The following is a 24,826-nucleotide window of genomic DNA, read 5'->3' as shown; positions in this document are numbered from 1 at the left end:
CAAGCAACAACAAAAAAATAAGCAAAGACACAACACATTACCCGACAAGGAATATGCCAATATAGAGGACTAGCCATAAGCCGTTCATTTTTAGGTTTCTTTTAGCGTATCTTCATATTTTCAGTAAAGAATTGTGCAAAAGCTTTTTCCTTAATATAACAGATTATCAGATTATAAAACGGATTTGCATTTAAAATATTATCGATACGACAGCGATGGTGACAATAACTTACACTTGAGAGTGTTTGTGTTCACTTTATTTTTATTTTTTTACATTTTGGCTTCTCACACATCACTACAATCATTTTATTATCATTAACCTTCCTTGTGTTGAGGCACCGTCTGATAACGTACAATGTTATCTGATATTTAAGTGTTATAATATTAAATTCAGTATAACACTCTATCGTGATCGTAGTGATTGAACCCATTGATTTCCCACAGTTAAAATGAAGTTTCTGTGTGTTACGTCGTTTCGGTAATATCAACAAAAATTCAAATTTCTTTAGTTTTCATTCGATTCAAAAATGATATTAAAATGTGTTAAGTGTGGCATTCTAATTATCTGTTTTTTTATGGTAATAACAAACTTCGCAGTGCATAGTGCTATTGTTACGGAAACAGCATTTAAAGGTTTTGATAAAGTTTATTTTTAAAACAAGTAATCCTGCGATATTCAGATAATCGAAACCGATGATTAGTACTTTTCCGAATTCTATCGTTTTGAATGACAAAAGGTTGCGATTTGTCCGATTTCGTTTGTACGATTAGTACAAATATTTCTAATGTATGATTTCGTAAAGTCAATAACAAAGATATCATATTGCTACCAAAACGCACAATCAAGTTCAAGTATGCTTACTAAACCGATAAAGGTTTTTACTCGCTGCGAGCAATACGTTTCAGTTTCGTTATTTATTTTTTATTAATTGCAAAAGTGTTACTCAGAAAAGCTATTGTCTGGATTGTGTTGCTGAAGTATACTGTAAACTGGATACATTGAGCTTTAGTCTAAATTTGGTGTCGAGTAAGAAAACTTCTTAGTAAAAAAATCGTTGGCTACAATGGCTGTGTTAAACTTAACTGAAGTCACTCCGAAATCGTAATACAAAAAATAAAAGTAAATTTTCTTGGTCTACGAAAACACAACATTAAAACTACAAATTCGAAACGATTTAAATTATCTAAATTGTGCCGAAATGTTTGTTAACTTCGATGTAATTTCGCATTTCCCATAACCGAGATAATTGACAACATTAAGGCAGGTGTGACATGACATTATGAAATGTTATGGGGAAGGTGTTCAGCTGACACCACATCTACCCTCTTGTCTCCAGTCTTGTTAGACTTGTTGAACTGAAAGATAAACAACGTCGTTTTACGTAGTAAAGTCGATTTTCAGAGAATTCGCTTCACTAGGATTTCAAATTCTACAAACTGAGAAAGAGTGTCAAATTCCCGAGAAATTCAACTAAACAACTAGAGTCATCCGACGCTTGGAATATTTGTTTGTCAAGTGAATTTTCAGCAAACGTTTTACATTTTGAAAATAAGCGATGCAAATGTCTGGTAAATTCTCGTAAAACATATATGTTAAAACTACTGAAGTAGAAGATTATGCATCAAATACTACGATGCTGTAAGCGGAGTAATTACCATATTCAATGGTTGTTAATGCAATATGCTTTCCTTTCATAAAAGGTTAATTGGAAATGAGAACAATATTCGAACGATAGTTCAAATGCATAATAGTCCATAAGTTGATATAGAAATTGGAAATTATAAGTAATTTCTCAGTATTTACACAATTTACAAAAGATGACTTATGACTTGCAATTTGTAAGCGACTTATAAGGGCACTATGCATTCGTGTATGCTTATGTCATTCAATTATTATCAGTTTTGTATCATTAAAACTTTTTTTCTGCATATTACAGCAAATTTGCTCAACGATACTCGATCGATTTACAATCGTTGTTCCGATGATGATGACTGCACAGGAAATAAACAATATTGCAATTTTTACATAAACCTCTGCGAATGCCAACCATTTTATGAGTATAGTTCCGATACGAGTAATTGCAGTCCTTGTCCTTTAGAAGGTGAACAATGCATGAGCTGCTGTTCTAACTCAAATTTAAAGTGCTACCACGGTGTATGCACTAGATGTGCAGATGATTACTATGAATGCGGGTAAGTTTGCTTTAACTGACACACTCATTTAATATTTCTAACAAATCATCCGATTACATTGGCCCATCAGCAATACTCCGACTGCGTTCATGAATGCATCACAAATTGCTTTGGTAGCTGCTTTAATAATGGGAGCTGCTGCGCTCGCTACATTACTCTACCGAATTTGCACAAAACCGACCTATTTCGGGTATGTGAAAAACGTCGAAACTGTGAAATTGTAATTAATTCATTCAACACAGTAGATCGCGTAGACTACGTTCAGGTCACAACGCTGAAGCGTCAGAATCCGATTTTCAACGAGTAGCTCGAACCTCGTTATCTTCCATTCAAATTCGAGTGCTTTCTCGGTTGCGTGATAGACCGCCAAAGTATGAAACGCAACACAATTACGATATGCGTATTCAACGACAAGAAGAAGAAAGTCAGCGGACAAACAACTCTAGTGTAAATATTAGTACTATATCAGCACTGAGTGCTGAAGAGCATGCACCACCATCATACGATGGAAGCAAAGAATCGGTAAGATTCCGATGAGTAACCGTCATCGATTTTGTTACTGATAAAATAATGTCCGTAAAGGTACATGAATCACCACCTCCGTACTCAGACACAGGACACGACGTTCTGCCCGATATTACGGTGGGCCAAATGGAAAGTACTAGTCGATCAAATGAAAACACAACCATTAGTATAATATCGAGTGGCAGTCCGGGACGGGATGTCATTAGTGAAAATCGGAGTCCCAGTGATAATAAAGAAGACAAAACCGTTCACATGTAAATTTAAAATAAATAATTAATTGAGTTGTTGACTACATCCGACTAAATTTGTTTCCGAAGAACCCTGGACACTGGTCAGTTAATCTCTCAAATGATAGATTTTCGATGAAAAAAAAACACATTTTCTAATCCTCACTCCTAATTGCTAATTGCAATTGTTGTAAGTTAAAGTTTCCTTTCTCAGCTTTACTGTAAATCGATTCACAAGAACCAGCTACAAAATGATATCTCATTTCATAGCTCTCAGGAGGCCAATTTAAAAGAATTTCTATCTTTTGCAATGCACCATACACATTACATTGCAATCCTATGAGTCGTAAACTTTTTTTTTTCAAACAAAATCGTTAGACTGAGTCAATTAAATTTATATATCAGCAAGGTACAGTTTACAAAATTTAAACAATAAAAACTGGTGGTAGCGAAACTTCAATGTTTTTAGTTGTTAAGTTTAGTTGTATCCCCTATTAAGTTGATTATATTTAATTAGCACCAGCTATATGACGACGGCTATACACAGCAACATATAATTATATTCAACATACTAATAGAAACGTCGCACAAGTTTTGCCAAACATTTTCTTAAAATGATTGTTATTGGGTTCGCAAGTGTTACCATTTCATTAGTATGACTGTATGTAGTTATAACCAACTTTCGTCTAGCCCAGTTGTTTTAATGAATAATATTCCATATATGATTACATCCACCGTTTATTCAGCTATTTATTGGAAATTTATTACCACACCGTATTGATGATGTGTTCAAGTTGAGATCATAAATCATACATTTACACATATTATATTTTTGGTGGTTTCATCTCTTTATTTATAAATTATATATGGAGATGTATACGTTACATACATATACCATTTTCCAGAGATATATTCATATTGATGATGTGGCTATAATGTTATTGTGGAACCAGACAATTCAAAGATATATCTGCATACGAAAGTAAATGCTCTATAATATAATGGTATGATGAATGGTTAGAATATTTTATCGACTTTGTAGAATCCAATTTTCATACGCCAGTTACATAAATTAGTGCTTTCAGCTGCATTAAATGCTGTTAATTCACTAATAATATTCAGTATTTTGGATGCGTTCATACAAACGAAATTATAGTTCGGGAGAAACAATTCGAAAATCCTTCATTGGAACAGTTTCATGACAAATAGAAATTAACATTCAGTTTAACCGTAGGTTGTATGAATCAAATGAATTTGGCTGTGTATACACAGTATAATACGCGTGTGTGTGTTTTCTTGGGTAGGATGGGCGGTTTTAATGTCGAATTGATTTAATCTACAACCATTATGTAGGAGATTATGTTGCGATAATTTACAAGCAAATGAAACAATATACAACAACAATTATTGCGGTGTTGAGTTAATAGCCATTCGAATCTCTGTGTTAATTTGAATTGATAATGGAATCGGTACATAATGAGCAGGTGCAAAGGTATCCTTGTTTAATTTGATGTGGATGTGGAAGTGATTGAACAATTATGTTGATCAAAGAAACCTCCAACAACAAATGAATCTGAATGCAGACAGAATGGAAGGCGGAAGATGTTTACACCATGATATGCTTTCAGGTACATACTAGTGTCGACATCAATTAGTTTTACGCATAAAAGATGAGTCGTCTTGTCAGTACGATCTGCGGAAACCACATGATTTTTCTACAGACTTTTAAAGTGATGGTCCCGATATTCCCTTTATTTGTTGCTTCGTATACTCTGATAAGACATAATGCCGTCTCTCTTCCAGGTAAATGTCACATTTTAGGTAAGAAAATCGTTATTATCGCAGTACTTCATGCGGGGGGATCAAAATAGTTATTTATACAACCGGGTGATAAATGCCGAGTGTGACAATACACATCGTGTGCCTAAAACACATTTATCATCGAGTTGTATACAACGTTTTTCGCATTAAAGACAACGTAAAGTCCTACTTTTCGTCACTTGTTGCGAAAATTATTTTATGCAATTCAGTGAGCGAATTCGATACTTACCACGCTTGTGTGTAATGTCAGATGAACCAGTTCAATTTCATCCGAAAAACTGTGCAAAAAAAACTTATCGCACGCTAAATGAGTGCGAAAAAAAATGTGTCGCACTCAATATACATCAACCAGTCATGTATATATTCGCATACAAGTGAGCGAAGTGTATGTAAAATTATGGCTACTTGATCATAAATTGAATTTACGTTCAATTCGAAGAAATAATCATGTATGGTGCGATGTACTGTGATCGATTTTAGATTGCCTTTCAATGGAAATTTTGTTTTTGTTTTTGTTTGGTATGTTGTATGAGACACGAATCGTATGCTGGTATTTTATCGCACACTATGTCTTGTCAACCCAATGCAAAGTCGAGGTTCAGACGATTCTTGTTGCATAAATAACTATTATGGCCGCCAGTATTATTTTCAAGACGAATTAACCCGAGGTAATTAGGATGCTTTGTTATTGTCACATCTTAGCCTTATGCTCAGAAAGTTCTATGGAGCAGTGGAATGCATGGACATCCTTTTGTTATAACCATTTAAAAAATGTCTTTCTGCAACTCCGCTACGAAAACTGAACTTTTTCATGCGTGATTTGGGTGGCGTTCGAAGGGTCTTTTTTCTCTGGTTTTCTATGTTTTAACTTTTCACCACTAGTTGTGAAATGGATTTTCATATATGCTTTTCGTCACTAGTGGTGAAATGGATTTACTTTTCACCACTCCTTCTGAATATCTGAACCATTGGACCGTAAATGAAAATTCGCTTCGCTCGTTTGATAACATCACATCACATCTAGTGACAACAACTACGACTTTTCGCAACTAGTTGCATAAATAACTATTAAACATGGTCATTGCAAAATGCTGTTGAAAAAAATATCAGTCAGAAAATATCGGCATTCAATGAATTGAATCCAATGGTTTTTTCAGCATAATTACTTAATTTTCTAATTTGTGCTAATCTCAAACAATTATACTCACGGAATTTTGAAAACCGACACATTTTCTGTTTCGTGGTTTACTGTTTTTTTGTGAATTTTGCATGTATTTGTATATGGAGAAATCAGAAACTCAAGTAAAACACAGAAACAGAAAATATGGCGGTTTTCAAAATTCCGTGTGTGTAAAGAAAAAAAAGCTTCAGAAACAGTAATGTAACGAGATTTACAATCAATTATAATGCTGCACAGTGTGGTTTTGATCCAGTATTAATATACTGAAGCTGCTCTATGAAAAGTTTACTTTTTTTCCGAGAAGCTTAAAAAAGTGGTATATTGTTGAACATGTTTGTTTTTATTCCATATCAGCTCCATCTTCCTTCACAACACAGTGTGTAGTACACACGTCAATAAAGAAACAAGTGTGTATTGTACACATGAACAATACACCCAAACGTGAAAAAAAGTTGGTTCTTCAATTGCTGTTCATACTTTACTTGCAAAATTTACTTCTATGATGTTCTGAAAATCATTAAAGAAAAACTGATCGGCAGTGACTATTTTTAGGAAATATCATCAGATATTTTCTTACATTTTTCCACATTTACCCGAACTTCCTGCATTTTGGATAATGGCAAATATTTTTCCTAACGAGTATTGATCGTCGTTTAGGAATAACGTTGTTTCTAACTTATGCTGCCGGCTCGTGTTGGAAACCTCTCATTTGCTAATAAAAACCCTTTTAGCATGCTTATTGCGCTTATTTGCGACGTTGATTAGGAAAAACGTTGTTCCTAACTTTTTTTTGCTAAAATTTATGACATCAAGTGCGAAGTACTTTATTAGGCTCTAAATGTGTAATTATGACACGGGGCCACAGGCCGTGTGTCGTAATACACATCGTGAACCTAATCAAGTACTTCGCACCGAGATTCATACAACGTTTTATGCGACAGAGTGATCTAAAGTTCGCAGTTTTTGAACATTATGATCTCGAGTTGCATAAAAGCATTTTAGCATGCATTGGGATCGGTCAAAATCAAATCGATTACAAGAAGAGTTTGAATTTTCTGTGAAGTTACAGCAATAAAATCTGTGCTTTTTCAGTTGGATCGTCCCGAAGACTAACTGTAGCTATACATAGCAACGCGAAAGAGACCTAATTCAAATTTTTCTTTTGTTATACTGTCAGATTTGACAGATAAGGGAAGTTTGAATTACGATCTCCTTCGCGTCGCTATGTTCGGCTAGAGTAAGTCGCTATAACCTACAGTCATATACCAATCAAATTGTAACACTTGCAATTGGTAAAATTTTATCTCAGTTACGCTTTTGCAAATTGATATTTTGGTCGAATTGCAGTTTTGTTTCATATTTAACGGAAATCGTTTGTTTTCCGTCCCCCAGTGCATAATATTATAATTTTCGTAACTAGTGTAGAAATATCGTTGATCGTGCACAAAGTCGTTTAGGAAAGACGTTGTTCTTAGCTTATGCTGAAAAACTCTTTTTTAGCTAATTCAATTCCAAAACTCGCCTCCGGCTCTTAAAAAAAGCCTTTAGCATGCGTTAGAAAAATAACTATTGTTGTCGCGTAGGTAGCTTCAGCATCAATTTGTTTTATTCATGGGACGATCTTTAGTCTTGTAAAGTAACAAAACGCATTGAATATTTACAACTTAGTTTTTGATATATTCACTTCAAAAGAAACTACGTTTAAAACAAACGTTTGATAAGGTTTTGTCCTTACACCATCTTAGGTCGGTTTTTAAGGAATTATAATTTACCCTCGAATTTACCACGTTCTGCAAATTTACTGAATAATTTCGGTATTACTGTTTACTGTTTCTATTCCTTTTTTTAATTGACGCTAAATACGTTCTATGTGTATCAACAGTTTCATTCACAATGTTCGCTCCAACATTGACTGTTAAATTTTTATCGATAATTTAAACTGATAAAATTTGATAAAATAAGAACTTTTCCGAGAACTATTCTATACAGAAAAAGTTGAATAACGTTCTTTGACGATCAAAGACGTTCTCCTCAATTAAATTTTATTCCCAAAAAAAGTTCTTCATGCCTTTTAAAACCAGTGACCTACTACAGAAATGAACGATACAACGTTTAAATGGTTTTTGAGATACGAGCGTTCGTTCAAATGCTTTTCATGAATGAAAATATTTTGTAGTACCATTATATCGAAGAAATTAAAATCCGATATTTTATAGTAGATGGGACAAAGGATTTATTTTATCGTTGCAGAAAGTTGCTGGTAAAATTGTTTTCACAAAAAAAATGAATAGAAATTCAATTTCATCGCTACGTCAAACGAACAGAGAAATAAGAACCACATTTCCTTCTAGTTTGATTGATTGGAATACAAAAAAAACGGGAAGAAATTACATTAAAAGCCAGCTTACTTTAACGAATCGAAGTACCTTTTATCCATATACGAGCTGTGTAATATTCGTTGATAAAATAATCCGTCTCAATACGATTTACTCATATCTCGACAACAGTACAATACCATATTGTCATCAGGATCGTGGAATGCAAAAAAAAATTATTTTATTTACTTATGATCACACTATTTACCACCACCCCGGAGCAACAACACATCTGTGAAACATATTTATTCATAAATTTGTCACGTTTCGATTTTGAATAAAATAAAATACAAAAAAAACACCCCGTAACACGGTAAAATTTGGGGGTTGGTATTTTCCGCTATGTGTGAAAAATTCACCGAAAAATGGTCGAGCGTAAAGTGTGTTGATAAAATTGTACACTTAATGATTTATATTTTCAAATAACACACATACGATTATCATAATTTTTCCATAAATTTTCCATTTAATGACCGACACTCAATTTCATTTTTATTTCGCTTTGTAACGACACATTAACACAGTTTTTATTAGGGTTTGGTGATGTTGATTTTAAAGAATGGTATTTATTCGGACAGCCTGGCATTAAAATACGAATCATGAATTTTTTCTACTGTTTTTAGATAGAACTGTTTCATTCACCGATCACATCACCCATTTGTTCGTACATGATTTTAAAATGTTTCTGCGAATTTATTTGAGACACAATTATGTGATTGAAAATACTCGATAATATCAACCGTTTTATACTCATTCACCGAGCTAGTAAAATTTCGTTGCCGCTATAACCAAAAGAGCAATACGAAAAATCTAACGTTTCCATTGTGTCGGCACAAAGCTCAATTCCGTACTGGTATAACCAACAGCAAATTACTGGTTTTGCGCTTTTTCGCTCAGTTCCTCCGTTCTACCCAAATTGTACGGGAACAACACTTTACGTCTCTACACCGACCGAGCATCCATTTGTTCTATACATACGTACATAGAATATGCAGCTTACAGCATACAGCTCATATGAGATGGTACGGAATACATGTTTCTCGCAAAAGGATATACAGTATATACTCAGCAGTGCGCCCTGACTCGTTTTTCGTAGCGTACGAGAGTAGTGTATCAAAAAAGCGTTTTTATTGTGTAACACTCAAACGAAACGTTCGAATATAACTGACACGGGGGATGTAAAATTCGCACACAAGTTATAGATGAAATGTTTTTTTTTCTTCTTTCCTTCTTTCCTTCATCTCTTCTAGTTTTTTCTATTTTATTTTATTTTCTTTTGGTTTAGTTTTGGTATTACTTGTGCGATATGTGCATGGTGTGGACATGCGCCATTCTACGTTTTTTGTTGATGTATTAATTTGAGCGCAGAGATTTCGATATGGTAGTTGGTATGAAGTTGGAGATGATCTTTTTATGATTGCTTTTTGGTTGGATTGGACGTTGATAATTTTGTACAATTTGAAGCCGTTGCGGATTGTTGGTGTTCTAGTTACTAACATCAATTTCGCAGATATTGTTGGAAAATCTATGCTGTACATGGGTATACTCGGGTGGATTATCCACTTCACTAGAGTAGTGTAAATACGAAATTTTAATAAAGCATAGGAAAATAGTTTCGATGAATCAATTTCGGGTGAGAGTACCGAATAATTGAAGTTATAAATTATATAAGCGTTGCTTTTTACAACTTGTTAATGGATTTACCATGCAAATGTTTGGTACTTTAAAATGTACACTTAGAGACTTACACTTGGATATATAATGTAAATGAGCGTATTTGTAGCTTAAATATGTACTTTTTTGCTTGGTTTATTTTTTGATGGTTACTATAAATGCCACGAGTTTTAATATTATTTTCCATATCCAGCAGAAATGGTATTTGCACCTCTTTTACTAGCTTCAACATTTTCAACGTAATTCCGAAATGAAAAACGAACCACTTTTTATGCTTAAAATTACACACTCAAAATGAATAATCCCCACCGAGAAACACTGAACATTTATGGATGTGCAAACATAAAAATAAGTTAAAACCCAGTTGCATTCAGCTCATTCCAATTTAATTCTTTACTCAAGTAAAAATACGAACAAAAAAACTTTGAAAATTCTTAATTTTCTTTAACAAGAGAACCAATGATACTTCCTTGTTAAGGATACGAGAACAAAACCGAAATAGTTTTCTTTGTTGGAGTTATTTGTTTGCACAGGCTAGACGAAATATTTTTTGGGGATGTTGTTATTTGGAATGCCGCCTTAATTATGGAAAATTGTTACCAATTTTAACTGTTTGCTAAGGAAAAACAAATGCAACTGGTTGAAATGATTTTTTTTTTAAACATTACAAAGACGGCTTTCGGTTTTTTGTTTGACCTTCCGTTATTTTTTACGGGGGTAGAATGCGAATGAAAAAAGACAAACAAAATATTGTCAGACGTTTTTAACGATGTTTGAAAATTTCAAAATAAATTTATTATCGTTTCGGGCATGTCTTTGATGTCGGAGAGATCTATCACTCTACTGTCTATTAAAAGCTTTTTCATTTCAGAACTTAAGACATTAGTTCAAGGATGGAAATGAAAAAACGATTTTCGTTAAAATATGTCAATTCCAGCGCGTAAAAAATCTTAAATTTGTTTCGACATTTGCTTTTCCTCAGTTTTTTTTTATTATTTCTGCGACTGCGTATCCTAACGGAAATCTTATGTTAACTAGTAATTCAGTTCTTAGCTGAGCACCTTATCTATATGCTCAGGTAATTTCCATAAATTCCTAAAATATCACGCTCCAAAAACATCATTTAATATACGAACCCGATTTTCGTGAATGAAATTACATAATTGGATTTTCATCGTCCATTCTATTGACGCTACAGGGAGAAGAAAAAAAATATGCGGAAAAGCATCCATCTACACAGTAAAAGACTCTATACACACCAAGCAAGTTTAATTCAAGCAGCTGCGTGCCTATATGGGACAGAGAATCAAATAAGAGTAAAAAAAATACCGACAAACAATTCGGTGCAGTATTATTCACTTGGTACATTGTCGTTCCACTCTCAAGTTTTTTGCAGATGTATAATAATATTCGAAGTAATTATCGTACAATCATCTTCTCAAAAATATAAGATTAGAGAATATGAATGATCATGGCTCGACGAATATTGTATGTTTATAATTCTAACGACATTAACCATTATGAATGACGCGTGTGCAGTTACAGTTTTCATACATTTCTCGCTTAAAAAACGCACTTTATCTGACCGCAAACCTCGATATAAAGAAGGCTTTGCGATTCGCGTATAAACATCAAATACATAAGCTCGGCTGCGCCTCGAACCATTTACCATTTCTCGAACGTAAAATACCCTTTACAGTTCTTGTAGTATATAAACCTATAATTTCAAATGTATACTCAATACATCATAAGATACATATAAGCTATTTCTTGCAAAAGATCGCTATAAAATCGGATTAATTAAGAGGCACGGGTACTTAGCTAAAATTGTACCTCATATTTCATTTTTGATGATATCTTTCCATCAGAATCGCTTTTCAAAAATGTACGACCGCAATTCCGACCACGAATGTGTTAGCTTTCAACAGAAAATACATTTTGGTTGTAGTCGTTTGACCAGCTAGAAAAGTGAGCAGTTTAAGGAAATTTTCATAGACTGCTCACGTTTCTCAGAGCCGGTCAAATTGCTACAACCAAATGTATTTTCTGTTGAAAGCTACCACATTCGTGGTCGGAATTGCGGTCGTACATTTTTCAAAAAGGATTCTGATGGAAATGGTCTTATCTGAATTCGGACTGATTAAGTCATTACATCAAAAGCCAGAAAGACTCTGCAGGTGAAAACTTAAACAAACTTTTGTTAGCTGGGATCTTGTCGCTCGCCACTCTATGTCCCATTGGAATATAGAAAAAAACACACCTTCCGCTGTAATAATATTCTAAATTATAATTTTTTAGGCATAAAGAAATTATTTTTATTATTTTGTGTCGTCCTTTTTCGTTCACATTTTTTATTTTGATATTGCATAACCAACCACCTATAATCAAGTCGAATTTATGCTACGTATATTTTTCTAGAAGAAGTTACGATAGATGTGATAGCAGTATTGGGATGGTAAATTGTCGCTCACTGTGATAGTCACATGGGACGGGGTGGGGAATTTTTTTTTGGTCGATCCCGCAGTTGAGTTGTTTCTGTTTTTCTTCGTATATAAACTGGGTACAGAGGGTACAGGTAGCTGTTCTGCTATATGATAAGAGCCGCATATTGGATTAGGTTAACTTATTATGTTTAATATTCTTTGGGAATGGTTAGCATTCGTTCGGGACGGCGAATGAAAATTTACAAATAAAATTTATGCGAACCAGTTTCAACGTTTTGGTTCTTGTGAGTTATTTTTTTGTGTATTATGGTGACGAAGTGAGATGATAAGCAGTGACAAACAAATTCTCTGGTGTCAAATTTATGAGTTTTTGTTTGTGGAGCTATCAATCATATTCCGTGTTGGTAGACAACTGAACATTATTTAAGGTTTAAATTTTTACGATCGTTTAAAAGATTTTTTCCGAATATCGATTGATATTTATTTGTTTACCTAGAAATGTTAATAGAAATTTCGTCTAGGGTGGCACATCCAAGTGCCCGCAATTCTTTTTACCGCCGGAACAAGATATCTGTTGTTCATATATTAGAACTTGAAATAATCAGTTCATGTTACAGTCGAGGAAATTTAGATTTCGGGTTTTCCAAAGGTATTAATCTTATTTAACCCACACTTTATCCCACAACAATGGAATCCACAAATTTAAATTTAGTTAACACAACGGTCACAATGACGGCGCTGCAGTCACGATTTAAAAATGTGATATAGGGTGGCTAATTAAATTTTCTCTTGGTTTTTAATTGTTATATTAGGCTTCTAAATTAAGAGTAAATTTATGCAATATAAACCGTTTGAGTTTGAAAAAAGATGTTTTGTATCAGTGAACGATATAGGAAAGCGTTCAGTACGTCTCAACATACAAAAGAATGTAAAATATAATTGTACATTTAGCCACCCTACGTCCGTCATCGCTTCTATTGTCTTCAAAAATATATTGTGTGCTTGTCATGATATGTATCAGACGTTTGTTTATTTATGTGTCTCATCTAAAATGCTGGCCAGCAAAATTTTGATCATTAAATTCAACGGCCAAATTGATCTAAATGTTAAAATAATTGTGAATAATAGTGAAGTTAATGTGGTTTTGTTTTCTCTTCATAAAGGAATTTGCATCAGTTCGATGTAAAGTGAGGAGCACTTCAACTAATGCTTTGCAGGATATAGAATCAAAATTAGAGAAACACCAAGAGCCGTCCATTTGAAATCTTCGTCATCATCATTTCAACTAAAGGTTTTTTTTAACGAAACGGAAGTTCGCTCGCAGATTCGGATCGGAACATCTCATTCGTTTTCGCTAAAGCTCGTAGCCGTCATTAATCATGATTCCCATGAAGAATCGCCAAAAATAAAAAATTGGCAAGGGATGAAGAAACGCCGGCAAAAACAAAGAATGATAAATTTGTCTTTATTGCGTTTCTTCACACTTTGGCGATTCTTCGTGGTGATTAAACAAATCCTTGGAAATTTATCCTTTTACGAAATTTATCTAAAAGGCGTTATTTGTTCGAAGCTAGTGAATCTATCCTTTTATAAAAGTTACGAAATGCTGCCTGGTTCGATCCTAAGGAAACTCTTATTTTACGTCAGGTAACGGCATCTTGTTCGATCCTAGGGAATTCATACTTTAACGAAACGAGACATTTCAAAAACGTATTTTTACACTTTAGCGTTTCCTCACACTCTGGCGATTTTTCTCTTCTTCTCTTCACACTCTATCGATTTTTCTTGGCAATTCATCATTATGGTTGATTTGTTAAATCAACAAGAAAAATCGCCATAATGTGAAGAAAAACCAAGAAATATCGCCAAAGAGTAAAGAAACTCCAAGGATCATAAAGAATTGAAAATTTGTCTTTATGGCGTTTCTTCACACTTCTGAGACTTTTCTTGATGATTTAACAAATCAACTAAATATGATGAATTGTCAAGAAAAATCGCCAAAGTGTGAAGAAACTCCAAAATATGACAAATCGCCAAATAATACAATATTGTCGATTTGACTATAACTTTTATTTAGAAAAAGATTGTACGGGACAGTATGCACTGCATATCATATAATTCCTCTCTCTTGTGTTTATCTGTGTTCTACGAAGCCAAAATATAATTTCGGACTACAAGTAAACCGTCTCGACTGCCCAGTAGTTATTTTCCTAAGTTCCTAATGAGTGCAAAAAGGCTATTTCAACATTAGTTAGGAAAGCATAATTTTTATGTGAATGTTTCTGAGGTTTTCCATCTTAATATTTTCATGAAGTTACAAATAATCCACAGAAAATTTTATTACCCTAGAACGAGGTCGGAAATACATTAAATAAATCAAATAGAAAACAGACTTGGAAATTGTTATTTTGTCTAAAAGTTGATATTAAAATTCTTTGGAAATCGTAAATCGCATAATTGCATGAGCAGGCATCTCAGGATTATAAATCAGGAACTTTGAAGTTCGTCATATATTCATATTCTTATCTTATTCCTGACCAGATTCTGTTTTCATGATTGAGCTCAATCATGAGCGTCACTTATACAAAGAGTTGAATTTATTTCCTATGCCAAATTGTAATTTGGCGAAAAAGAATGTTCCGAATCTGCGTTTCGTTTAAAAAAAAGCCTTTAGTTGAAATGATGATTGTGAAGATTTCAAATGGACGGCTCTTGGTGTTTCTCTAATTTTTATTCTATATCCTGCAAAGCATTAATTGTAGCTACTGCGTCCAGCAACTTTTTGATCATTCTTCAGCGACAAGTTTTTTTTTCTAATGGTGCTCCGCACTTTACATCGAACTGATGCAAATTCTTTTATGAAGAGAAAACAAAACCACATTAACTTCACTATTATTCACAATTATTTTAACATTTAGATCAATTTTGCCGTTGAATTTAATGATCAAAATTTTGCTGGCCAGCATTTTAGATGAGACACATAAATAAACAAACGTCTGATACATATCATGACAAGCACACAATATGTTTTTGAAGACAATAGAAGCGATGCCGGACGTAGGGTGGCTAAATGTACAATTATATTTTACGTTCTTTTGTATGTTGAGACGTACTGAACGCTTTCCTATATCCACTGATACAAAACATCTTTTTTCAAACTCAAACGGTTTATATTGCATAAAGGTACTCTTAATTTAGAAGCCTAATATAACAATTAAAAACCAAGAGAAAATGTAACCAAAACCAAAATTTAGTTTATCCACCCTATATCACATTTTGAAATCGTGACTGCAGCGCCGTCATTGCGACCGCTGAGTTAACTAAATTTAAATTTGTGGATTCCATTTTTGTGGGATAAAGTGTGAGTTAAATAAGATTAATACCTTTGGAAAACCCGAAAACTAAATTTCTTCGACTGTACGTACATAATTTCCTACACTCTGCGGCACACAGAAATATTGTACAAAAATGTTAACATTGTTCCTCTGTTAATATTGTAAAGTTAGACGAAAACAGTAAATTAACATGTGAAACGATATACTATTATAGTGATCAGACTACTTCATTCAACTTGTTATGTTGATGCTTGTTCTAAACACTTTTGATAGAAATTATCTCGTGTCAGATATCATGTTGTAGCATCAAATACATTCCTGGATTAATTAAAGTGTTTTTTGTTACAACTTTTAAACATGATGCATACCGAAAAAACATTAAACACTGCAACAATGCTAGGAAACGAAACATACTCGAACTAGACGCTACTTACTTACAAAGTAGGTTTCTAAAGTTGACGAAAGTTTTCGGAGTTGTTATCATACGGTGGAAGAATTAAAAGGAGCTACATTTTAAACAATTACAATCCAATCGATGTTATTCATTCCACATGCGATTTAGACGTTATAATACATATATACAACATATGTAAATGTCGTAATGTTGGTAATGTTGAATATTGTCGATTCTATTGTAATTGTTACTTCTGAAATCAAGTGAAATCTATGTGTTAACTAATCAAGTAATACATTTTTCGTATCAAGTCTTGAAATGACGATTTTTTCAGTCCTGAGTTTTCCTTACGAGCGAAGCGAATAAGGAAAATTAAGAGGTGTGCTGAGAAAATCCAGTTCCTGTCGTGGTACGAACAACGTTTTGTGCACAAAATAGACGAAACACATCAATTTACGTTAAAATACACACACTTCACATTCACCATATTAAATTTGATCAATCGTATGAGGGAGTTTTCTGACAGAAGACCAAAATCGGACTCATTTTCTATTAGAATTTTGTATACGTGCCTACAAAGGTATTCGACTCCAGAAGCCAAAACCACTTTCAAAAAAATTCTTCGAAGCTTGTGGATTTGGTTAGAGGTCATCAAAAACCGAAAACTTGCACTTTTCTTACAAAAATTTCTCCAGTTACACGAGCCGTACAGGGCTGTGTGGAGTGTCAATAGAAAGGTAATTGCATGTACTTTCAGGGCAAATAGGGCTTATTGGGGTTTGGAAGCATCTACGACGAATTATGAGAAGTTGAAATGTTTAAGTGCTTATATTGAATCGTAGATGCTACCAGACATCCGTAAGCTCTACTGTTCCTGAAAGTATATGCAATTACCTTTCTAATGACACCCCACACCAGAGCCTATTTTAAGGAAATTAAATTTTCAAAAATTTTCAAATTTTTCCGTCACTTTTCGTCATTTTATCTAAAAACACAACAGATTGTATCGTAAATGTGGTTATTACTAGTTTTTTAGTTGTTTTTGATGTCTTTGAGCTTAACTGATTACTTCGGAATGAGATCTAACGGAAAACAAAATTTGGAAATTTAAGAATTTTTGTGAAATTTGTGAAATTTTGGACATTTTTGGAAATTCAATTCCTTAAAATAGGCCCTGCCCCACACGACCATGTACGTTTCGTTTACCTCGAGAAATTTCTGTAAGCAAAGTGAAAGTTTTCAGTCTTTTTTCCGTTGAAATTCGGTTCGGGAAGCTAAATAACTCAATAACGAACTGCTGCATCTGTTATCGATAGATACGATAACAATAATCAATGATCTCTGACTGACGTAGCTAAATTTAGTCAAATTTACAGGGAACCCACTCCTCCTTGATTCCTTAAATCTCCTTGATTTTCAAAAATCCTCCTGAAACCTCCTTAATCTCCTCAAACTCCTTATTTTTAGTTTCTCTCTAGTTAAAACTTCTAACATTTCAATTCTGACTGTATATCTATATTCAAAACCGTTCCTCGCTTACTTCACCAAAAAAAGCTCATGAAACCTAAATAATTAACAAATGATATCGATAGTGCTAAAAGGTACTTGCAAAACCCTATTGCTTCAATTGTTCTTTTCATCGATTGTGTTGATGCTGCTGGTAACTTAAAATCATTTATTGTCAATCAATTGTTAACTTTCGTCTGGTGTGTATCGTGTTTGAGAAAAGTTTAGTTAAGTTAGCCAATGCGTATTTATTCCTCAATCATAGGAATTAGGTTTTCGGGGTTTCAATGAAGAAATCTCTAGTTTTTGGGAGAATTTAAGCATTTATTTTGTGTATTGGTATCATTTCAGTAACGTTTTGAGCTAATTGCAGACAATTTCGCCAGCCATCAGTCTCTGTAAAAGAAAATTGTTATTCCTACCAATAGTTTTCGTAAACATGAAAGGGCTAACTTAATAAGATAAATTATCTTAGTTCGTTCTAACGACAAATTTCCGTTTTCCGTGCTTAGATTCAAAATTTTGTGAAATAGAACTAACTAAAATACGTTAAAATAAGGGGCCTGATAGGTCTGATTATAAGGGGACAACGTTATCAACTCAGAGGAACAGGTTGCGTCGCCTCTGAGTTGATGACGTTTTCCTTTCAGGTCGGTATATTTGGTAAAGGTCTGGCAATTCACATGTCATTGTGGAGTATTTGGAGATCATTTTAAAAAAATCAAAAACATTCTTAAAGTAAGCCCGAGAAGACATTTTGAAGATGCTTTAACATTTACTTTTCACCGAGTTGCATCCATTGTGCGTAACAGGGGTAATAAGAGGCGACTATTTTCCGCATTACGATTTTCAATTACATCTTTTTAAAGAAGAAAGCTAAAAAGCCCAAAAAATAGTCTTTTCATTTTGTTAATTATGAAAAGAGAATGCAATAAATAAAAGAGCACCTTCTAAATGCTAAAAAGTAGTGGAATTAGACTTGTTTAAGAATTTGCTTTAGATTTTGCTGTTCCGAAAAACCGCGGTTAACCGGCTAACCGCGGTTTTTTGACATAAAAAACCGAAACCGCGGTTTTTCAAAACGGGTTCGGTTTGCAATCCCTATAGGAATGCTGATCCTGAGCGAGGATTTAGCGTAAATTTTGTGTTTCCCGAAATTTCAAGGAGCAGCTCTTAGAAGAAACGATTGCGGCTATTCGGATAGAGTTAGAATGCTTTGTATTTCTACGATAAAGTGGAAGATTTTCCAATTATTCGAAAATTGTTAGACCTCTGCTCGTCGGCCCGTAAAAGATATTTTTTTACATTTAGATGTAGAAAAAGAGCGAAAGGAGTTATTAGCAAAATCGAAACAAAACGAGTCAGACAAAAACGAAAAGCATAAGAAAGAGGCCAACATTCAAAGCATCGAAGCTGAAATAACTGAGGAGACTTTAAAGTTAAAAGTCGCTGAAAAGGTAATTGATGATGGTAATAACACTTCGTCAGCTGTAGTTAGTGAACGTAAATTAAATAAATCATCAGTGGCCAAGGCACAGATGATTTTAAATGCAGGCATTACAAGAAGCAAGAAGATGAAATCAAAAAAATCAAAAAAAGACAAAAAAGTAAGAAACTAGGCTAATTTTCTAAAAAATCTAACTGCGTGAACATAGGGGTACGTTGGGTATCTTATCTAGAATAAACATTTTTTGGAAAAATCTTCGATAAAATATTTGTGAAAAATTCGGAAAATATTTTCCAAAGAATATTCTTTGAGAAACAGCAAAAAATCTACTTTATATATCCTTAACATGACTTTGGAAAGTCAAAAAAATTTTGAATTCATCAAATTTAATCCAAAATCTCATATTTTAAAACTCCTGAAATGCTCCTTAAATTATCGAAATATCCTCCTTTATTCCTTAAAAAGGAGGCCGAATTTTGAGTGGGCTCCCTGAATTTATGTGTAAACTAATCAAGTAATAGATTTTTTTGGTGCTAACACCAAAGGAAGTAACAGATTCGATGCGATAATTATATGCGTGCAGAAAGGATTAATTCTAAAAAATAATATACCTACTCAAATAATTTTCCACATATTGATTCGGATAATATACTTTATAAATTTACAATGTAAATAACCAACCATAAAGTTGTTCAATTAATTTGAGCTTTTGTCTGACATTCTCTTTATACAATTAGAAACTATATTATATCCTTTTTCCGTACATCTTCGTATCCTTCTTCTCGTTATTCAAGCGTTATATTAAATAAATTTCCGTATTACATCATGTGCGTGGTGGTGGTGTGTGAGTGTGTCTGTATTAAGCTATATTTTCTAATATTTGGTTGTTCCATTTTCTAGCATGAACTCGAGACGTCTTCTCCTTTTCTGCTTCTTTGTAACATAATTTAATTAATTTTTTTTATGGAAAGTGGGAAATCACTTGTAATTAATTTGTTTGCGGTTAGAATTAGCTTTATTTTATTCGCAATGATATATGATGCTCTCTTTCTCGTCGTCTTCGGAAGGTTTTTATAAATTTTTGGAATAACCAAACTAATTCTTTGAAGTGAAGAATTTAATTTTGGTAGAAAGGTTTTTGTGAGCCAGCTCATTATAAGTGCGATATGAAAAATTGTCCGAGAATTTTTTTTTGGAGAAACAATTTATAATTTGTTAAGCTAAATGAAATGGGAGTGGTCGGTTAAATCGGTTGAATTAAATAACCAACATACACAGTATGTTAATCTAAGCGTTGAATTACGCACTGTTAAGACTTGTTTTTTCTGTCAGCCATGCCTCCATCTTAATATTTTTTGATTCCCTTGATTAAATCAAGGGTCGTACGTCAGAAAAGTGTGATGACGTTTACTATGAAAAACGAAAAATACAGAAATGACTGTAACGATTGATGGTACATATGATAACTTGATTAATTCTGAGTTCGGTTTCAATTGACGAGAAATAAAATTCATAAGGTCGACTTCGTTGATGAGTAATATCGAAGTAATTCCTAAAAGATTTTTTTTTTTGAATTTTTGGTGGTACGATAACTCGAGAATTCCGGAACCAATTTTGAAACTTTTTGTTTTTATCGACGAAGAATAAAATTTTTGTGGTCAAGTTCGTAGCTGGACAACATCGGAGTTATTCCTAAAAGAATTTTTGACTATTTTCTAGATGGGCGGTAACGTTGGGCCTTGGGACGTGTTAAACCGATTTTCAAAGTTTTTGTTTCTTACATTGCAGAATAGAATTCATGAGACCTGGTTTACAGATGAACAAAATCGATATAATGTTCTAATAGTTTATTCCGGAAAGAGTTGTTCCCTGAATATTTAACGGCCTGTAACAATTAGTAATTCTGAACCGATTTTCAAAGACTTTGTTCTAATCAACGAAGAATGCAATGATGACCTCTTGGGTCAGTAGGCACAATGCAAACATTTTCTGTTTTACAATAGTTAAAAATGTAAATTATTTTTGGATGTTTGCCCATTTCCTGTGGTATTATCTTCGATGCCCGGGCTTATGTATTTATCTGGTCTAAATTTCGAGAATAGAGTTTTGAAATCAAAATAAAAGAAGTTCGTCAGTCAACGGACCCGACCCACCCATAAGATAGGACATAGTTAATTCAATCAATCAAAAAATTAGGGTATCAGTACGGTAACCCTATGGAAATGACTGGACTAGAGGTGTGCGCCGGTCAAAAATTCTCGGCGGCGGCTAGCCGAGTGTAGATGTGTCGGCGGCGGCGCGCCGAAAACGACATTTCTCGGCGGCTCGGCTCAGCCGCGGCACGCTGATATATTTTGAATAATTTAAAAAAAAATCTAAAAATTCATAGAAAAGTCAATGTTTTTACAGTTACTCATAAGAATACCTACTTCATTTCTAATCTAATACAAGAATTATGAGTTCCTGTGAACTCTGGTGTAAAACCAACAAAGTTTAATTTTTATTTAGTGAAACATACTAGACATCAAAATCTGAAGTGAAAGCATTTTTGCTCATAATGTCCACAGCTGGGCTTGAACTAGCAACCTCTGGTTTATAAATCCAGCGCCTATCCAACTCGACTAACTTCATTTCTTTCAAATTTTGAATCTTTGAAAATTTAATTCGAAGATACCAATAAACTGGGTTTGCTAATAGTCGAAAGAACAACGAAACTTCTAAAGTTCGTTGTTAAAAACTAATTACTTTAGTGGCACGACTCGAGTTTATTTTTCATAAAATGCAGGGGATGGTCCATAAAGTACGTAACTCGAAAGAGTCACAGGTAGGTCTGGACATATTGTTACAGATAGTGCAAAATATTTAGAACTATATGGAAACGTAATTACGAGATATAATGATAAGTCTGGAAAATGCAGATTTTGTGGATCGCCCCAGAGCTTTAAAAAGTTTAGTTTAATTTACAATCCAATCGACGTTATTCATTCCACATACGATTTACACGTTATAATACATACGTAAATGTCATAAATTTGGAAATGCATGTGGAATGAATAGCGCCGATTGGATTGTAATAGTTACTTCTTCTAATTCCAAGACTGTCCTATGACTAGTGACTTACTAGAGAGTAAAAAAAAACTCTTCTTGAAATGCAAGGTGAGGTCGGAGTCGACTAAAATTTCTTTTAAAAAAATAAAAATTCAACACAAGATATTTGTAATATGCCATTAAGGCAGATTGCGATTTTTATTTAATTTAATTTAGTTTTAAGTTGACGTAAAACGAGGAAATTATAAGGAATTTTTCCATACAAATTGTATTGTCAATCGACTTATAAATCGAATGTTTTACGTCAAATTATAATAATAAGTAAAAATCACAATTTTCTTATCATTCCGCGGTTTATCAGAAGGAAGTTTACGTTAAACATACATGATGTTTTACAGCACTCATCGAACCGTTTTATATCGATGAAATATTCCATATACCTAAACAATAATAGAAATTATGCTTTTGAAAGACATAACGCGTTAAGAACGAAGATTTGCGATTGCTACCATTCAAAGAAACGCTAAGCTCCATCGGAGAAATTTAAAATCATGATATTTAGTTGAATGAGGCCCTAAACTTATTTTGTTGTCCAGCCGATGAAAACAGTCGGCGGCTGGCGGCGGCTGATGTCATATTTTTGTATCGGCGGCGGCGCTCGGCTGAGTACCTCCAGCCGGCGGCGCGCCGCCTGAACTCGGCGGCTCACACCTCTAGACTGGACATCCGATTTTAAGATTGTTGTACCGTCAACCTAATAAACCGCGAGCCTTTTTTAATAAAAGTTTATTTTTGTTATAAAAACAAGATTTAGCTAAAAAAACATTGAAAAGTGCTTTTATATTTTTTATAGAAATTAATAATAGCAATGAATGCTGAGGGTGACGCACTTTGTGCTAAGCGCTAGAAATTTGATTAAGAGGTGAAAGATCTATTGATGTAACGTATGAGAAGAGCAGCATTATCTACCGAACATTATCATCTAGAAATACACATATTGCGATAAACGTGTCTCTCTATGTAAGGAATCACCGAGTCTGAAAAAAGTAATATCTTGTGGCTATTTTCAGTAGATTTCAATGGAGCAGTCACTAAAAGTAGATATCTGACTTTCTTATTCATTTGTCATTTTCTTTTAAAAACCTTCTATTGAGAGCAATAACTTCTAATTTCCAATAAAAGAACACTGGGTTAAAGTTTAACAACAACGACAACACCAATTACACCACATTTTCACAGCAGCATAACAGTATCAAAACTCCCAGCACCTCAACTTTGTTATAAAGGTCAGAAACGTAGACAGTCAGATATAAAGTGAAAAGGAGGCATGCCTCACACCTAATCAAAATAGGACATATCCAGTAGAAATTAACCAATTTTACAATCCCATCTTTTCATGAAGCGATTTTCCTAAATGTCTGTACCGTCAGTGTACTGTGTATATCGCATACTGTATCAAAACAATATCATTCGGACAACCAGGCATTTTGTATTAGCTAGCCGTGGTGCAAAATCATATATTTCCATAAATGTGCTTTTATTTCCATTTAACAAATGTACTGTACGTCAGCAGAGCAGATTTAAACCAAAAACTCTTAACTCGAAAGTAATAACCAACTGAATGTTCCTCAATTAATCGTCCCGCTTAGTAGTCGAGTCAAATAAAGCTGAAGCGTAATGTACGTTCACATTAAATGTATACGTACGTTTCGTTAGATTGTGTTACTAAATGTAGATCCACATATTATAAAATACATGCAAATGAAGAGTTCACACCAGCATTCCATAAACGTATTTATAACCATTCCCTCCTGTAAACATACAATTTTCTGGACCACCCAACATACAAAATAATATGTTTTAAGCAGATTATCAACAATTTTGAACATATAAACAGAATATTTTGTTATCATAGGTGAATTTGTGTATTGTAACATATTTGGTTATGTGTTTTGTGAGCGGTTATGTTGCCCAAATTATAGTTTTATGGCTGCACTTTGGGCTGAATTAGTTTTAGTTTTAGTATTATTTAGTTGATATTATTCACCATATTTTCAAGCTCGGTATGCAGACGTATACTGTGTAAATTTTGCTAATTATTCTGTGTACAAGTGTGGTTATGCAATTAGGTTGTATTATTATTAGTACTTACAACTTTTATATTCAGAACGTACACATGCACTCTGTGACACGTAACTATACACCAACAAAACATATCAATAATATTGTCAATATTATATTTGAATAAAGAACCGAAGATAGATATTCTGGGGCTTAGTCAAATCCACGTATAAATCAGTTCCACATAAATACTCATATGATAGAACTAAAGGAAACGCTAACGTATGCATGAAAACTTGTTACAACTAACTATACACGTTTCGGCAAATATATAATACTCTCATCTCATATATTTATCGTTCCGTTGGTTGTGACGTTGAGCGCATTCATATAATATTGTCAATCATCTAATAAACCATTGAAGAACATCACGTAAATTCGTATTTCGTGACTTTGAACAATGGCTTAGTTATGATTGCTGTTCAATTTAAAACTTTCTGACATTTTCTTTTAACAAAAAAATAATTCCGAGTGTACATACTAATTTGATGAGAAATGTGGTATAGATGCTTTTCGCTCAGTTTTTATTATTGTTA

At 33.6% G+C, this 24,826-nt stretch overlaps 2 protein-coding genes across 13 annotated transcripts in view; one reads left to right on the top strand and one right to left on the bottom strand.

The window, feature by feature from the left end:
* Window positions 1–9,460, bottom strand: part of LOC119081026 (zwei Ig domain protein zig-8-like) — a 141,853-nt gene extending 132,393 nt beyond the window's left edge. For 6 of the 7 annotated variants that reach the window (XM_037189712.1, XM_037189717.1, XM_037189715.1 and 3 more), the window contains exon 1: window positions 8,355–9,460. The gene's annotated coding sequence lies outside the window, so the exon portion shown is untranslated. The remainder of the gene's footprint in view (window positions 1–8,354) is intronic. The other variant, XM_037189714.1, reaches the window with a different exon arrangement.
* LOC119081024 lies at window positions 363–3,004 on the top strand. Of its 6 annotated transcripts, none has more exons than XM_037189711.1 (5): window positions 363–478; window positions 1,938–2,193; window positions 2,264–2,383; window positions 2,436–2,715; window positions 2,776–3,004. In XM_037189711.1, the coding sequence occupies exons 2-5, from the start codon at window positions 2,114–2,116 to the stop codon at window positions 2,974–2,976; spliced, it is 681 nt and encodes a 226-aa protein (XP_037045606.1). In that variant the 5' UTR covers window positions 363–478; window positions 1,938–2,113; the 3' UTR covers window positions 2,977–3,004. The 6 variants fall into 6 exon arrangements, with proteins under 6 accessions (XP_037045606.1, XP_037045602.1, XP_037045601.1 ...); XM_037189707.1 differs by having other exon boundaries at window positions 381–633; XM_037189706.1 differs by having other exon boundaries at window positions 386–633; window positions 2,439–2,715.
* Window positions 9,461–24,826: the final 15,366 nt, after the last annotated feature.

This window comes from Bradysia coprophila, unplaced genomic scaffold (assembly GCF_014529535.1).
Source record: "Bradysia coprophila strain Holo2 unplaced genomic scaffold, BU_Bcop_v1 contig_350, whole genome shotgun sequence".
Classification (NCBI taxonomy): domain Eukaryota; kingdom Metazoa; phylum Arthropoda; class Insecta; order Diptera; family Sciaridae; genus Bradysia; species Bradysia coprophila.
This window is presented reverse-complemented; position numbering and strand designations above follow the sequence as displayed.